General features: G+C 41.4%; 2 protein-coding genes across 2 annotated transcripts in view; both read left to right on the top strand.

Annotated features, from left to right (window-relative positions):
• The window catches only part of LOC137256592 (integrin alpha-4-like), a 34,876-nt gene extending 22,402 nt beyond the window's left edge, over positions 1–12,474 (top strand). The window contains exons 12-21 of the mRNA XM_067794466.1: positions 220–423; positions 3,845–4,002; positions 4,116–4,247; positions 4,940–5,454; positions 6,307–6,490; positions 8,031–8,258; positions 9,336–9,455; positions 10,077–10,169; positions 10,735–10,851; positions 11,420–12,474. Coding sequence (XP_067650567.1) covers positions 220–423; positions 3,845–4,002; positions 4,116–4,247; positions 4,940–5,454; positions 6,307–6,490; positions 8,031–8,258; positions 9,336–9,455; positions 10,077–10,169; positions 10,735–10,851; positions 11,420–11,551 — 1,883 coding nt within the window. The 3' untranslated portion in view covers positions 11,552–12,474. The remainder of the gene's footprint in view (positions 1–219; positions 424–3,844; positions 4,003–4,115; positions 4,248–4,939; positions 5,455–6,306; positions 6,491–8,030; positions 8,259–9,335; positions 9,456–10,076; positions 10,170–10,734; positions 10,852–11,419) is intronic.
• A 4,273-nt stretch (positions 12,475–16,747) lies between these two features.
• LOC137256589 (integrin alpha-4-like) overlaps positions 16,748–18,218 on the top strand; it is a 30,732-nt gene continuing 29,261 nt past the window's right edge. The window contains exon 1 of the mRNA XM_067794464.1: positions 16,748–16,971. Coding sequence (XP_067650565.1) covers positions 16,805–16,971 — 167 coding nt within the window. The 5' untranslated portion in view covers positions 16,748–16,804. The remainder of the gene's footprint in view (positions 16,972–18,218) is intronic.

The raw sequence follows: 18,218 nt of genomic DNA, 5'->3' as shown, positions 1-18,218 counted from the left end.
CCTCCTGTTTTGATCCCTTAATCCCCATCTGTTCTCATCCTTTGATCTCCATCTGTTTTTATCCTTGTTCTGGCTTCCTCATGTTTCACCATTTTCGTTCATATCAACGGATGTACGATCACGATTACTCTAGGATTCTGTCCTTCATGAAAGAATTCTACGACTATTAAACTGAAACAGTGTTCAAACCGACATAAGTGACCAGCAACTTTTTTGCAGATATCGCTGTCGGGGCATACCTCTCGGATTCTGCTGTCATTCTCAGAACGAGGCCCATAGTTGACCTTCACGCCAACGTCACGACTGAACCCCAGCTTGTCATCAAGGACAGGTCCAATTGTCCAGCGGGGACTAACACTGACAGATGTTTCTTGTTGCGGATCTGTTTCCACTACACCGGAGTCAGCCTTCCTCCAAGCCTCAGTAAGACTCAGCATCATTGTTAACGTTGTTGCTTTTGCTTTTATGAATTTCTGTATCTATTTTAAATATTCGAGCTACAGTCCAGTTGTGACGTGTCGAACATTCGGTTGTTTCAGAGTGAAACCTTATTCACTGCGTACCCCTTCTTCAACCTTTGTCCCATACTGTGTCAGTATAGATACGTCGAATAATCTATAAAGTGCCTCAAATTTCGACGTTACTGTCTTTGACTGAATGTGCATGGTGAAGCAATACACAGCAGGTCTATGTGTCACATAATTCCCCATGCTGCAAAAACACACAACAGGTATATGTGTCACACAACTCCACATGCTGTAACAATACACAATATGTAGATGTGTCACACAACTCCCCATGCTGTAACACTATGTAACATGTACATACGTCACACAACTCCCCATGCTTCAAAAACAGGTATGTGTCACACAACTCCCCATGCTGTAACAATACACAATATGTAGATGTGTCACACAACACCCCATGCTGTAACAATATGCAACATGAACATGTGTCACACAACTCCCCATGCTCTAAAAGCAGGTATATGGGTCACACAACACCCATGCTGTAACAATACACAAGAGGTATAGGTGTCACACAACCCATATGCTGTAACAATATACAACAGGTATATGTGTTACACAAACCCCTGCAATACTAAACGACACATTTATGTGTCACAGAACCCCCTATGCTGTAACGCTATACGACATGTGTATGTATCACATACCCCTCATGCTGTAACGCTATAAAACATAAGAATGAAGATTTTATGGATATCAACTTCTTTATGAGAGAACACAACGTTTCGGAGTTAATGCTTACTCCTTCATCAGGTGATTGAGAAAGGGATACAGAGGTGTATTTATATGTACAGGTAAAACAATAACAAAGTAACAAGTGGAACGAGTTAACGAAAGCTAGTATAAACAAGCACTGATAGGAAGCCGATAGTTAAGATAACAATGATGGAAGCCAACGGTAATGCATTACAGTTGATTGGATATGTTTACATAACATGATTGGGGATAAGGATGGAAGCCAATGGTGATACATTACGCATGATAGGATGATGTACATAACACACGATAGGGGGTGAGCATGTATACATGAGGGTTGGTGATGTACAAACACAAGTATGTACTCGGGTAGATAGGCTATACATGAATTACATAGATAGAATGTACACAGGTAGATGAGATTAATTTATCAATAAGTCCCAGGCACTTGGTAGGTACACTCCTTGGTCGCGGTTGATGGCTGGTTTCTGTCTCCGGATCTCGATGGCCTCTTGCAGTTTCCTTTGGCGCCAGTTGTTGTTGTTGGTAGATAGTATCCTAGTGTCCTCCCATCCAATTGAGTGTTCAGGGTTCTTGAGAATATGTTCAGAGATGGCCGATTTCTGGTCGAGTTTCCTGACTGAGGTCTGATGTTCCTTCATTCTGGTGTTGATTGGTCTCAGCGTTTCTCCAATGTATAGGTCGCCACAGTTGCAAGGGATCTGGTAGATGCATCCTCTCGGGTTAGGGTGTTCACAGCTGGGTCCTTTACCGTTGGCTTTTAGGTAGGTCTTGATGGTCTTGCCACTGGAGAAGGTGACATCGATGCTGGCTTTGGTCTTGATGAGGCGTGATATTTGATGACTGATGGGGCCAAAGTAGGGTATGGTTACTCTGATGGGTGATGGAGCAGGTTTGGGGCGGGGTTCTCGGTCCTTAAGGGTCTTGTTGATGGTGGCTGTGACGAGCTGGGGAGGGTACCCGTTGAGTGTGGTGAATGTCTTTCTGAGGTGGTCCAGTTCATTGTTTAGGGCATCGGGGTGGCAGAGGGCTTTGGCACGTCTGGTAAGGGTGGCGATGATAGCTTGCTTGATCTGAGGGTGGTGGCAGGAGTTGTAGTGGATGTACTGGTCGGTGTGCGTCGGCTTGCGGTATACTGAGGTTCTAAGTCCATCGTCTGTGGTGTGGAGGGATACATCAAGGAAGGGCAGGTGTTGGTTGGTCTCAGTCTCCATGGTGAACTTGATTCTTGGATGTTGGTCGTTGAGGTGGTTGAGGAGCTCATTGGGGTCGTTGTCATAGGCGATGGTGGTGAAGGTGTCGTCGACTTTGCGGTACCAACAGAGGGGCTGGAACGGAGTTGTGGAGAGGGCTGCTTCCTCGAAGGAGGTCATGAAGATTTCTGTAATGAGAGGAGAAAGAGGTGAGCCCATGGGGAGACCGTGGATCTGCTTGTATATCTTACCATTGAATGTGAAGTAGGAGGTGTCAAAGCAGCTGCGGGCGAGGTTTGGATACAACATGCGTATCAATTGGATGGGAGGACACTAGGATACTATCTACCAACAACAACAACTGGCGCCAAAGGAAACTGCAAGAGGCCATCGAGATCCGGAGACAGAAACCAGCCATCAACCGCGACCAAGGAGTGTACCTACCAAGTGCCTGGGACTTATTGATAAATTAATCTCATCTACCTGTGTACATTCTATCTATGTAATTCATGTATAGCCTATCTACCCGAGTACATACTTGTGTTTGTACATCACCAACCCTCATGTATACATGCTCACCCCCTATCGTGTGTTATGTACATCATCCTATCATGCGTAATGTATCACCATTGGCTTCCATCCTTATCCCCAATCATGTTATGTAAACATATCCAATCAACTGTAATGCATTACCGTTGGCTTCCATCATTGTTATCTTAACTATCGGCTTCCTATCAGTGCTTGTTTATACTAGCTTTCGTTAACTCGTTCCACTTGTTACTTTGTTATTGTTTTACCTGTACATATAAATACACCTCTGTATCCCTTTCTCAATCACCTGATGAAGGAGTAAGCATTAACTCCGAAACGTTGTGTTCTCTCATAAAGAAGTTGATATCCATAAAATCTTCATTCTTATGTATTTACACTTCTAAATGACATTCAAAGGCTATAAAACATGTATATAGTTTATACAACCCCAAGCTGTAATGCTATACAACGTGTATATGTCACACAACCCCCAAGCTGTAACCTATACAACATGTGTACATGTCACACAACCCCCAAGCTGTAACCCTATACAACATGTGTACATGTCACACAACCCCCAAGCTGTAACCCTATACAACATGTGTACATGTCACACAACCCCCAAGCTGTAACCCTATACAACATGTGTACATGTCACACAACCCCCAAGCTGTAACCCTATACAACATGTGTGCATGTCACACAACCCCCAAGCTGTAACCCTATACAACATGTGTACATGTCACACAACCCCCAAGCTGTAACCCTATACAACATGTGTGCATGTCACACAACCCCCAAGCTGTAACCCTATACAACATGCGTATATGTCACACAACCCCCAAGCTGTAACCCTATACAACGCCTACGTTTCAGTGTTTGACTACATACTTTCTGTGGATACGTACAAAGGAAATGGACAGAAGCGTATACTCATTAACTCCACACAGGGCTACGTCGATTTCGTATCTGATGTAATAACTGCTAACAGCCAAACAGGAGCATGCCGGGAGTTTCAAGCCATCAGTGTAAATGTAAGATACGCCATTTCTATATATTGTTGTTCACATGACACCTTGGCAGCAGCGAGTGAACACAATTCTTTCACTTCGTACGTTTTGCAATGTTTCTCTATGGATCTTTGTAGGATCGCGTAGATAAGGATCCGTTCACTGTGGTCCGTGTGGAGGCCATGTACCAACTCCCACAACCGGCGGATCCCAACTCCGACATCCAGCCGGTCACCAATCAGTCACGACCCCACAAACTGATCAAAGACGTGAGTGGTTAAACGTTGTTCTCTCAAAGCTCTTCTTACAAACTACCACAGGGACTTGTATCGCTTGCTACTACATTTCCAGAATAGTGTCCTCTGTTTCTTTAATAGCACAATCAATCATGAGAAAACAATAGCTTTTCAAGAAGAAAGAAATGGTAACTCGCAATAATGCCGACTGCGGCGTTAAACAAGATGCAAACAAAACACTATTTCCAAACGAAAATAGGTTATCTGTTCAAAACAGCGTTTGTCTATATCACGATGTGTCAGAATATAACATATGATGAAGAAATAGCCTCAGTCCTAATTTCGTTAAAGTGTACATTCGTCTCTGAATGTATACCAACAAAACACTCAGACTTACTTGAAATGTTTACCTATCAACCAGCTTCTTCACTGCCGTGATTCGATAAGATACTGTTTTGCAGATAGTTCAAACCTCACAAAAACAGCGGATGTGAACCAAATTAATTATGTGGCTATTATATGTTAAGTATCTACGCAATATGTAGACTGATAGCTCCCTGTTGGTATTCTTCTTGATGATTCAACTCGATAACAATGAAATCTTTCCTATATTTAATTTTACCTGACATTTTTCCTTGACTATCTTTGTGAAAGTTTGCATGCTGAGGCTTTCATGATTCAATGCTTCAAACTTAAAGTGACTAATAACTTCTCCGTGACTTCAGGTGGCTTTTCAACTTGAATGTGGTCAAGAGAACCAGTGTTGGTCTGACCTCATCCTTGACCTTCAAGCGAGCATAAATAATGAGGATGGGGCCCTTATAAGGGAGCCTTTAGATAAGGATGTCGTTATCAACGCGACAAAAGACTTGGTGCTGAACGTGGCTGTCAGGAACGACATGGAAACGGCATTCGCAACAGTAGTTTTTGTCACCTGGTCTGGAACTGTGTCAATGCAGACGACAGAGTCATCCTCACAACAACCTGTCGTCTGCGACGGAGAATCTGAGGAAATCGGAGTGTTCCTATATCGGTTGAAATGCAACGTACTTCTTCCGGTATATTTCAAGGAGACGTTTACCTTTAAAGTCTTCTTCACGGCCGATGATATTAAGACTGATATGTCCTCGCTAGAATTTAATGTCTCAGTGCAAACCGGAAGTAATGAGACGACACCGGATAATAACAAAGCCAGTCTGACTACCCGCGTCTGGATCGATGCTCAAACAGGAATCAATGGGTAATTACATACTCTACTCTGTTTCCAAAAGGATCACGTTTTGGCGATATGTATTCAACGACCTTAGCTTTTCTACACTTAAGGATTCGGGTTAGAATAGGTCTTCAACACCACACGCTTATCGGCGACTAACTGGATCGGAGGGATATTGTTCAGTGTGGTGTTAAACAACAAACAAACAAACAAATATAAACAAAATCATATTTATTTCTCCAAAAGAAATCACCACTGAGAGTGTTTTCCTTAAAATACAGTTTATATGTGTTGACTTGTATCACCAATTTTATTCACTCAAACAGAAATACTTATCGATGCATGAGATATGACTTTATCATTGTAAATCAAAAGTCACGGTGTTTTGTAATCTGACTGGTTGAAAACGCCGTCAGTTCCAAATGTATTCACGGGCTTCAAATACTCAATAACACCCGGAATTGACCAACACAATAAAAAAAAGTCATGATGTTTATCTTTTAATTCAATACTGTGTTCCACATGAGATATCGCTGGTGTAAGATCATATGACATCCCTAGGAGATATCGATTTGACTGTGGATTTGTGCAATAACGACCTGACACAGCTATGACGTCGTGAAATTGATGACGTCACAATGCTGTCACATCGCCGCACTGCAAGTTTAATGATAGTACAGTGTTGAGAGAGGTACATTTCTCATTGAAAACTAAAATAAAATCACACCCTCATGTGTACTAACATTAATCATATCAACACTCGTTGATAAAGATAAAAATATCCCCGACAAGTCACTCATATTTGTAACTTTATTAACTTGTGGTGATGTATTTGATATCAGTAGACATTTGGGTGGGAGTCTGTTTTATGCATTGCAGAAAGTCGGATCCCGACCAGATTCTGGTACGGATGGATGAACTGGACAAAACCAAGGTTACCATCGGACAGAAATACGTCATCAAGAACGCTGGCCCCAGTTTTTTGCCGCACACACGTGTCTCTGTCAACCTTCCTTACTTCACCCAGAAAGAGGAGGCGCTAGTGGAGGCAGTAGACATGAAGGTAAGGACTCGATGTGAGATGTGATGCTCTGACTGATGAATATAGCTAGTAGGCGATATAAGAAAGGTGCAGATCTCAGTGTAAGGACCCGATGTGAGATGTGATGCTCTGACTGATGAATGTAGGGATTAGGCGATATAAGAAAGGTGCGGATCTCAGGGTAAGGACTCGATGTGAGAAGAAAGGTGCGGATCTCAGTGTAAGGACTCGGTGTGAGATGTGATGCTCTGACTGATGAATGTAAGGAATAGGCGACATAAGAAAGGTGCGGATCTCAGGGTAAGTACTCGATGTGAGAAGAAAGGTGCGGATCTCAGTGTAAGGACTCGGTGTGAGATGTGATGCTCTGACTGATGAATGTGAGGAGTAGGCGATATAAGAAATGTGCGGATCTCAGTGTAAGGACTCGATGTGAGAAGAAAGGTGCGGATCTCAGTGTAAGGACTCGATGTGAGAAGAAAGGTGTGGATCTCAGTGTAAGGACTCGATGTGAGATGTGATGCTCTGACTGATGAATGTGAGGAGTAGGCGATATAAGAAATGTGCGGATCTCAGTGTAAGGACTCGATGTGAGAAGAAAGGTGCGGATCTCAGTGTAAGGACTCGATGTGAGATGTGATGCTCTGACTGATGAATGTAAGGAATAGGAGATATAAGAAAGGTGCGGACCTCAGGGTAAGGACTCGACGTGATGCTCTGGAGTGTATCTCAGTGTAAGGACTCGATGTGAGATGTGATGCTCTGACTGATGAATGTGAGGAGTAGGCGATATAAGAAATGTGCGGATCTCAGTGTAAGGACTCGATGTGAGAAGAAAGGTGCGGATCTCAGTGTAAGGACTCGATGTGAGAAGAAAGGTGCGGATCTCAGGGTAATGACTCGATGTGAGATGTGATGCTCTGACTGATGAATGTAAGGAATAGGAGATATAAGAAAGGTGCGGACCTCAGGGTAAGGACTCGACGTGATGCTCTGGAGTGTATCTCAGTGTAATGGCTCGATGTGAGATGTTCAGCTCTGCCTAGTGAATTTAAGGAGCAGAAGAAGGGGTCAGGGTAAGGACTCGGTGTGAGATATGCTACTCTGGAGTCGATCTCAGGCTAACGACTCGATGTGAGGTGTGAAGGTAATACGCTGATGAATATAAAGAGTGTGAGATATAGCAAAGGCGTGGGTCTCAGGGTAAGTGCCTGATGTGAGCTGTGCTGCATTGGAGTCGATCTCAGGCTAAGGACTCGATGTGAGGAGTGAAGGTAATATTCGGATGAATATAAGGAACATCAGATATAACAAAGGACTCGGCTTGAGATTGCTGCTCTGGAATGGATCTAATAGTTAAAGCGTTCGCTCTACACACCGAAAACACGAGTTCTGTTTAACACATGCGTACATAATAATTCTTTGTCCCCCGCCGTGATATTGCTGGATTATTGCTGAAAGCTGCGAAAATTTAACTCACTCAACCACTCAGTACTCCATTGCCTCTCTTCTTGTCAATCCAACATCTGTAAATCTAGCAACACTCATCTGTTCCCCACAGATCCTACATGAAGACGGATCAAGCGTTGCCTGTCAGCCATACATAAAAAGTGACGGCGTCGAGCAGAGTTCCACCACATCGACGACAACGACAACGACAACGACAACGACAACAACGATGACGTCGACTAAACCAATGGCAATAACGACTTATGTTTTACCTGTTCTGACGCCTTCGAAAGTAAAGGAGCGCCAAACAAGTGACGCTGCGAAAAACCTCCTGGACATGGTAGTAATCAGTTTCATACAGTTTCATACAGTTATTTATTATAGGGAGGGTCTGTATTTGTTTGGTTTTCGTGGTAATCGATTTATAAGTGGAAGAAAAACCGGATAATCCCATTTGTTTTCAAATCATATCTCTTCGGAAAGTCCTTTATTTATAGCAAATCAGTATTTCAAAGCGAAGTTTCCCTCTTTAGTATTTTCAGAAAGTAAGGTTAGGGTTTTCATAAATATAATATACGACTTGGGGTGGGTCTCTTCAACATATTTTCTTATTTTTGAAAGTAACAAATATGTGCTTTTTGCAACATTTAAAACATGGAAGTGTTATAAGGTTATAAATTCTTTTCTTATCTTTTCACAAATTACTCGGTCAAACTGCCACCACGATTGCTTGACTATTAAGTGGAGGTGAAATAGACATAACTATATTTCACAGACGTTCTGCTATATGTCAATAACATAACAAACCCGTTGTAGCTGTTTTATGCCCTTAAGTCTTGATATGATTCTGATAATATATTTGACTGTTGTTAGGAGACATGTTTAGCCACCAACCGGTGTCATCGTTAATCATTTCACCTCAGATATAAATGTCGCTTTCTGTTTGGTTGAGCACTCTTCTAATATTTCTATCGCTTACAAGCGAGTAACATTTCTATGTACACCGCTGGGAATGCCGAACTCATGTGGTACTTCATGGTAGTAATTCTTTAGCTCGAATACTTTTGGAACACGTATGATGTCTGGAAATTACCGGTGTTTTTGCGAATGCAAATCGATGGAAGGGAGACAACTCTAAATCTGTTTTTCTTGTCTGCAAAATGTACAATCAAACAGTTCAAATTTAACATGTGTTCGGTAAGATAAATACGTGGTTCTCTGGTCACGAGGGGAACATGGTTTGATGTACCCACGATGTTTGTTAGTGTTACGTGAGCTCATCGAGGATACATTAACCCATTACCCTTGTGACCAGCGAATAACTCATGATGTATGGGTCAATCTTGGTTTCTGTAACTCTCTATGGTATATTTGATGGAGACTGCTTCTGACGTTACTGTGGTTGTCTGGTTTACAGGACTGTGCTGACTTCAAGTGTGTTGAGTACACGTGTCCTTTGCATCATCTCAGCCCGGGTAGTAGCGCCATCGTCAACATCACCGTGTGGATACCAGGAAGCAAACTCCCCTTTCGTGAGGTGGGTAGCTTCCTGCTCAAAATTGAACCCGTGAAAATACAGGTTAGACTGTGTCTTCAACAACCGGTGCTTGTCGGAAAGGACGACTAACGGCGTAGCGTGGTCAGGTTCGCTGACATGGATGACACATGTCATCAGATATATCATAGATCGATGCTCAGTCTTTTGATAACTGTATTGTCTGGTCCAGACTTAAAAAAGCAGCCAACAACCAAAGCTCATATTTGGCTTATATTCTAGATCACCAACGTTTCTGTTACTTTATATACTCTTTGAACCGTCTTCATCAGTCCTCGCTACTAACGTTGTCGGGTGGTCATTCGCGCCGACTTGACTGACACGTCAGCATATCCCAACTGCGTAGATCGATGCTTATTATGTAAATCACTGGATTGTCGATGAATTACAAACAGCTGGGATATTGCTGAGTGCGGCGTCAAACAACAAACTATCCAACCAATGATAATTTATTCTATTACGTGTATATTACTGTTGATGAAACTTTGTGTTCCTGTGGATGTGACGAAGCATGTGTAAATGCTGATATAATAAACAAACGCTGACAACCCTGGTTCCATTTAGCTGCAGTCTGCAAAACGCGTTCTTTTGTTTTGAATTCAGCGGGTTGACTTTCTGAGGTACTACACTGAAGCCACAGTGATCCAACCTGACCACCTCCTGCTCTACCCCTGGGGACAGTCTGTCAAGACGAAGGTAGGGTGTGTGATTACCTTACTACTACATCCTGTGCACTTAAGGACTTGTTTTGACGAGGGTTATTACATCCTGTACACTTGTGTACTTCTGTGTTTGTCTAGACGAAGGTAAAGTGGGTGATATATTGACCGTCATTTCCTGTCTTTCTCGGAGACAAGGTCTCTGACTTTCTTGCCATCACTACCTATGATCTATTGACATGCTGTAAGAGAGGAGCGTGTAGGTTAGGCGGGCAATATTATAACATCACTACCTGTGACCTTGCGACATGTTGTTGAGATGAGGGTAATGTAAGTAATATCCTGGACATCAGCACCTGTATTCCCACGTATTCTACATGATGCAGTGACGAAGTTGTAAGTAAGACGGGCGATATCATGAAATCACAATCTGTGATATTCGGACAGGTTGTCTAGATGGGGGTAGGATGTGTGATATCCTGGCCATTGGTACCTGTACGTTTAGGTACAAGCTGTGTAAGATAAAAGTGTAGGTAAGACGGGCGATATCTTAACAGATGTAACCACGCGATATTTAACGACAGTCCTCTTCTCATTTAAAGGTAATGACGCCAATCTACCCCGATAATCCACCCGGTAAAGTCAACATCTGGATCATCATCGGCAGCGTCCTTGCCGGCATCTTCATCCTTATCATCATCCTCATCATACTATGGAAGGTAAACGTCACCAAAGTCTGCACACATATGTAAGACTTTGGCTCGCTAACACTCTCAGAATCACATTGTTGTCATCCTTATGCAGCGTTCGAAATAACCGCCGGCTCGGAGGCCCGGCGCCGTTTGTTATTGTATCGGGCCGGCAGTTTGAGCCGGTCCTTAAGGCCTCCAGTACATTATGTGGCAGTTATGTTTCAACTGGAATGTTTCCCCCTTGTTTTCTTTATTGATGTTCGGGGAATCGTCCACGATCCATCGTGTTAAGTTAATGTGTATCATAGGCTTGGCTTGAATTTGTAGGGACATTGTGAAACTGTGCACAAAGTAGTCTATTTTGCTTTTATTGGTTTGACTGTATCAAAATGGGCCTGCAGATTTTCATTCAGGACCTGTAGATTTTAAAACCTGCAGGTAGCAGCAGGTCCTGATGGCCAGCTGGTAAAGTTAAGCATTGCAAACACTGTCCTTATGAGTCAGTTACTATAATAGGATGTACATATTCTATTCAAGGTCAGTTAGTTGATATCATTGATGTATATTTGATAAAGATTGGCGTTGTCATTTACAGTGCAACTTTTTCAAGCGAAAGAAGAAAGGCCAAGTCCAAAAGTGGAAGCGAGAGAGCGGTTACTACGGGAATAGGCAGTCAGGTGCTCCAAGAAACAGCCGAGTCTCTGGACAATCGACCATAGGAGAGTAGCAAGGGGATTGGGTGGGGATGAGGGTGTATTAGACAACATATGTGTATTGTTTTGACCGGTGCTCCAAGAAACAGCTGCGTCTCTGGACAATCGACCATAGGAGAGTAGCAAGGGGATTGGGTGGGGATGAGGGTGTATTAGACAACATATGTGTATTGTTTTGACCGGTGCTCCAAGAAACAGCTGCGTCTCTGGACAATCGACCATAGGAGAGTAGCAAGGGGATTGGGTGGGGATGAGGGTGTATTAGACAACATTTGTGTATTGTTTTGACCGGTGCTTCAAGAAACAGCTGCGTCTCTGGACAATCGACCAAAGGAGAGTAGCAAGGGGATTGGGTGGGGATGAGGGTGTATTAGACAACATATGTGTATTGTTCTGACCGGTGCTCCCTGTGATTCATTTCGAGATCGTGTTTTTCATTTTCTTCTTTAAATGGTGTGTTCCGTCCCAGTAGAACACTTTGATTTCATGAGCATGCCTGAAACATGATGCATTCATTGATGTTACATTGTGGGGTTTTTTGGTTTTTGTTTTTTTAAGGGGGAGGGGGTGGTGGTGGTTATGTTTTATTTTGTTACCGTACAAACAAACAGCTTTTTTGCTTCGTTGCTATATCAATAGTATGTTGCTATGACAATAATTGTTTCCCCCTCAATAGTCAACCCTAGTTTTAATTTTGATCTCTGATGCTTGGTTTATGACGTCTCATGGAGTTTACATGCAGACTGACTCAGATCGACAGGCCACCAGCTACTTCGGAAAGGTATGTCACCGGAAGTAGTAAACAACCTAAGGTCTCGCGAAGTGTCGTGACCTAATTACGGGCCCCATTTTGTTACGGTTGCACTATTGTTATGTATACTATACAGAACAGAAAAAGAAATGCAAGCTTTAAACAAATGAAATGTCATAAATGTAAGCGTTTGTATTTGTGTCTTTATTTTACAAACTTGACAAAAGTTGCGTATTTATTGACCGTATACGTAGTGCTGTAGCTGTGATATTACCAGGTACAGCTCACTGAGGCGTACGGGATGAATGCTGGATCGCCTTTACATCCTTGTTGAATTCACGCTGTCCTGTTCAGCTTTTGTAGAGTGAACAGTATTGCGAGGTATAATATGCTTTGTGATATCTATACAGGGTGCGATTTCGCTGTCTACAACATGCACTGGTGCATGCTAATAATGCTGCCGCCGACACAGGTGACACTAAACCCTATACGATCTTATACACTACTGCCTAAGAGTTCATTCCCCTTGTGCAAACCCGTGTGAGTTGCGTTGGTCACTCATAAGCAACCCGTTTACGGTACGTGTGAGACCCGTGTGACAAGCGTTGCACATGGTTCGGAGGGAACAAAGTTTTGACCAAAGGAGGAACCATCTAAGATATATCTGACCTTTGTTTCGAGTTTGCAAATAGTTTTCTTCGTTTCATTAGTCACCCATAAGAGCTATGGGGACTTTACAAAAATTATACTTAAATCAAAACTGAAACAGACAACACATTCCTCTCACATACAGGACACATATACTACAATCAGTATAACTCCTTCCCAACACTCACACAGACGTGAACCGTTTTACCCCTATATCCATGTAGTTAATACACACCTAAGATCATGTAATGATGTCTGTTGCTAGCAAACAAACTGTGTCCATATAAAAATATCTAAGCAGATGATGTCTAAAATATCGCAAATTCTATTTGACAAAATACGAGTAAGATGCATTGTTTGCTAATGTTAGATCGCTATTTGTGGCAAATAGATAACAAAGCATACGACGTTATGAGCGACAACGTCTTATTGTCCTTTTGGTCAGGAAAAGAAAGCAAGGCAATTACGTACGATCAGCCGACGAAAGAATTAACTAAGTTATAGACTCAACTAATCAAATAGCAGCCAAATTGGAATGTTAATTAAATCCTTTCTGTATACTGACTTCAATCCTTGTGGTCAGTGTGTGCGTTGTCCGTTATCCACTACTTGTTATGCTGCAAGTTAGTAGCTTGAGGAAAAAATGTCACAGATAAAACGTCACAATTCAATGATATATGTACTAGTAATATAATATACTCTTTAAAAAGGAAACCTGATAAAGTGGTTTTAATAGTCCTCTGTAGTTTTACCAAACACTCTCTGGATATTCAGGCTTTGGAAGACTGTAAAGTGATGATTTTTATGGCCCAGGAAATAAACACCAAAATGGCTTGTCAAGTTTCATTTTTTGAAGATTTGAAGAGTATAAATATTATACATATGAAACCAACGACAAATGATCATCTGATCTCTGGGATTCAAGAGACCTGGTCGTCACTGGATGTAACAAGCTTATCGGTGAACTGAATCAAGTTGTTGCTTCCGGGTTTTAAGCGCAAAAGGCTTCCACTAAGCCACACTAAGAAATTCACTAAGAAATTCATGTGAATTACATTACATTACATTACATTACATTGAGGGACGGAAATACCACAAATGAGGGTAGATCACCACATTACATACCATAGTCATATAGTCTTAAAAAGGTAAACCTGAACTTTAAAGTCTTGTAGAAAGAAACCCATTGAGGAACGTTCCAATGTGTATGCAGCGTCATTTCACGTTATCACCACACGCAAACGCAATGCATGGAGTGTCATTATGAATCTTGACTTTTTCAGGCAGGTCGACAAATCACTGTTGACCTTATTTTCCTATACGTTTTCTTGCATCTGCGCACGGTCAGGGTTTTCAGGGTGAAATCACACACTACTTACTGGGAATTGTAAACCTGGAATTTTCCTGGGGATAACTGAACGAACAGCTTCGCTTTGAATTAACTCCATGTGGTGATGCATTCTAAAAACATCCACTATTATTGCATCAATTTTGATTCAATCCCATATATCTACCAGTTTCGACAATCGTGCATTGAAAGTACAGTTCCCTTACTTTTTAGAACAAATTATAGAAGGCGAATAACTTACACCAGCTGTTTTTGGTGTTTTCCGCTTGGATTCACAATTGGGAAGCCTCGATTCTCTCTGAAATATTTTCATTGATTATTAACAACGGCAGAATCTGTATTGCTTTCTTGCTGCATATGGAGATCAAATGTACAGTGTCACAAGAGTGACAGGTTAACACAAAAATGCGCATTTCCTCAGTTCTACAATACTTCACAAAGTGTGTATTTGTATAAAATATTAGTAGATATCGTTTTCTTTGTACATTTCAAAATATTTTAGAAAAATGCATTTCCGGTCTTTTAGTGGAGTACCATTCCAACGACAAACCTCTACAGGTTGACGGTTGTTACTTTAGTTCGAAATTTTAACAATGCAAATGATGTGTTCTGGAGATATATAAAGCTATTTTTCAAACAATAAAATATCTGTAGCTACAAGCCTTAGATGAATCATAAAAACGTAAACGAATTTAGCACATACGGCTACTCGTGTCTTTGTAACACATTTGATACATTCAGAAGAATATTTAATTTGATTAATGCTCTGAACATGAACAGCGCGATTGTAGTGCCATTATATCTAATTTTTATTATATATATTTCTGAATAGAAGATGAAATGGTTACCTGAAACGACTTTAACATCAGTCTGTTTTCTTTGCTATTGAAGAGCGCACCAAGCATGCCCTTATCATGATCACGAGGATTCGATATAACATATACATGTCATTGTGTTTAAACTATTCAAATCACCGAAACACACTTCTCCACATTTTATTGTATATTTTTTTAATAAATGTGTTCACCATGTAGCTGCCGTTGTGTGTTTGAATTGTGCTCGATGGTTGGTTGTTTAAGGCCTAGCTCGTTATTAAAAGTCGTATTAAAGCACATAACTGTGTTATTGTCGAACGAACAATGTCACATATTTCAGTATCAAAATTTGAGAAACTGCTGTACTGACGACTGTTCCTGTAGTACACGTGTTTGGGTTTTTTAACGCACACCGACCGTATTATCATGTACTGTTCATGTGTTATTCAGGCTTCAAATATTTAAAGTAGTAGCATGTTTGTAGATTCATTTTCATGGTTTCGTTTGTTTATTTTGTTTGGACTGGGGAGGATTTAAACAAAACTTGCATTCTGCATAAAAGTTAAAATTACCTAACGTCATTTCACAATTTGGCAGATCTGGTTGAGTACAACGCCTTTTGAAACATGTAGTCGTAGGTAAAACCATCTACATAACATGTTAAAGGCATATACTGGAGTAAGACAAAGTTGCATTTTGTTTCCGGTTCTTTTCTCTGATCTTTCACATTTAGGAAGTAGCAAATGAAATAATATCAATAGCATCACATGATTTCTAAGTCTTTCTGTTTGCTGCTGATGTTGCCGACTGTTAATTGTGGTCACAAGTGAACATTGTCTGAAAAGAGAATTTCCAGAATTGAGTGAGTCAGCAGAGTTTTATGTCGCTTTTGAATCTATACTAGTGGCTACACAGTGCCATTTAGACACAGTGAAATGAAACATATATTATATTTAGAATTACACTTTCCCAGTACACTACAGATTCTAATACTTGCGGCTGACTTTGAGTGGTGGTGATAAAATGAAATAGGGGTGTGGGTTCGAATGCCGAATGGGACTCAACCCAACAAATATACTGGAATCTGAACTTTACGGAGAAAGTGTAATCCTAAATAAAACACACATTATATTATCAGTTGAGGTATACTTGTCACACCCATGAGGCGGGTGCGCTTTACAGTAATGCCTTGGGACTCTTAGGATGCCATTATCAAGTTGTCGAAATACAGTTTAATCAATGTACCTGATTGTGGAGCTTATGATAAATGTACAAGTCAAGGACTGGACTCAGGTTTTATGCCTATGTTTACAAGATTGGAGAGATGTCCTTTTTGACAGCTTCCACTGTGGTTATTTTGCATTTTAAGCTTGATGGCGGGGATGCGAGAAAGTATGTTACACTATGGCTAACTTCTAATGACACCCTAACTTCTAATGACTAACTAAATGTCACCCTTCACAACATATGCTTGTCACGTACTCAGAAACAAACACTGGAATACAGTGAGAGTAAACATAAGAAAAGGGGATTATGAAGGACGTCATTTAGGCCATGGGAAGGGGGGCTCCTTTATATGGTATCTCTTACGTCACGGGTTCAGTCAGAGCAAGAATGTCATGAATACTTGATCATCCTTCCTGTTGGCCCCTTCGGTACGGAAATCGGCGTCACTCGACCAGTCAACACTCATCCTGAATCCAACATGGCGACATCTGGACGGGCCACTCTTCCAGTTCTTCTCTGTCTATTTCTTGTAGATGTGTGTTCCAGTTACAACATTGACGTTGTCCACGCACGTGTCCTCCACGGACCAGGACAAAGCATGTTTGGATACGCTAGCGCCTTCAAGAGGACTCAGTCTGGATACAAGTAAGTGAAGGAAATTATTGTATTGTCACATCTTTCAACAGGAAGTCACTGCAAACGATCGGAGTCTGTGTAATGCTACCCACAGTCATTTCGTGCTACAGGTTTTGTTAACGTAACATTAAAATCTTGACTTCATGCTAAGATCGCTTCGTGGAATTGTATCCTAGAGAAATGTACTCAATTATAGGTCTTTTCGAATGTTTACAAGCCGCTTCCCCGTCGGTATTAACAACCCGTGAAGGTCCAGGATAGGACTGCCCTTCAGCATCCCATGCTTGTGGTAAAGCTCGACTAAAGGGGTCGGGGGAGTAAGACCATTATGTACTAACAGACATGAAAATGTGGAACAATGCTCAATGAACCGTTAAACAATATACAAAATTATATTAACACGTTCTCAATTTTTCTTGTAATTAAGTTAAAGCTTAAATATTATACAATATGCGAACCGATTTGGCTAGAAATTGTTCGGCTCAGATACACTACATGTATTCCCTTATATGTAGTGAGGTGTAATGTTATGACCTTATATGGAGCATCGGATTATTTCATTAGGTTGATTAGAGTACTATGTGGTGTGAGCATCTGGCTATAGTTTAACCAAGTACCATGCAGTTGTTGATGCCGAACATACCAATATCCAAGCTATGTGACGTCGCAGTTTAGTGGAGTCTGCACAAGACAATCCGATGACTGGCACCATGAGTAAAGATCTAAAATTTTTAGAAACGATGACACCGACAAAGACAACAAACATGTCCATCGGCAGTAACCCGATTTGTGTCATGTAAGTCCGATATAGCATCATATAGGTGACTATAGTCTGATTTGTAGCGTGTAGCTGGCTATAGTTCAATATAGAGTCATACGGCTGATTGTAGTGCAATATCGCACCATAAAGCTACGATAAAGCTGTCATACTCGATAGAGTGTCATACAGGTGACTATGGAGCAGTATTGTACCATATAGCTGACCATAGAGCAGTACTGTACCAAATAGCTGGCTATAGTCCGATATAGTTTCATACATGTGACTGTATTCCAGTATTGCACCATATGACTGACTTTAGTTCGATATAGTGCCATACATGTGACTGTACAGTATTACACCATCCAGCTGGCTTTAGTTCGATAGAGTTTCATACAGATGACTATAGTCCAGCATTGCACCACATATCTGGCTATAGTCCGATATAGTCATACAGGTTACAATAGTGCAGCATTGTACTTTATAGCTGGCTATAGTC

This window comes from Haliotis asinina, chromosome 11 (assembly GCF_037392515.1).
Source record: "Haliotis asinina isolate JCU_RB_2024 chromosome 11, JCU_Hal_asi_v2, whole genome shotgun sequence".
In the NCBI taxonomy this organism is placed as follows: Eukaryota; Metazoa; Mollusca; class Gastropoda; order Lepetellida; family Haliotidae; genus Haliotis; species Haliotis asinina.
Note: the sequence above shows the minus strand (reverse complement) of the source record. Positions and strands in the feature narration are given on the sequence as shown.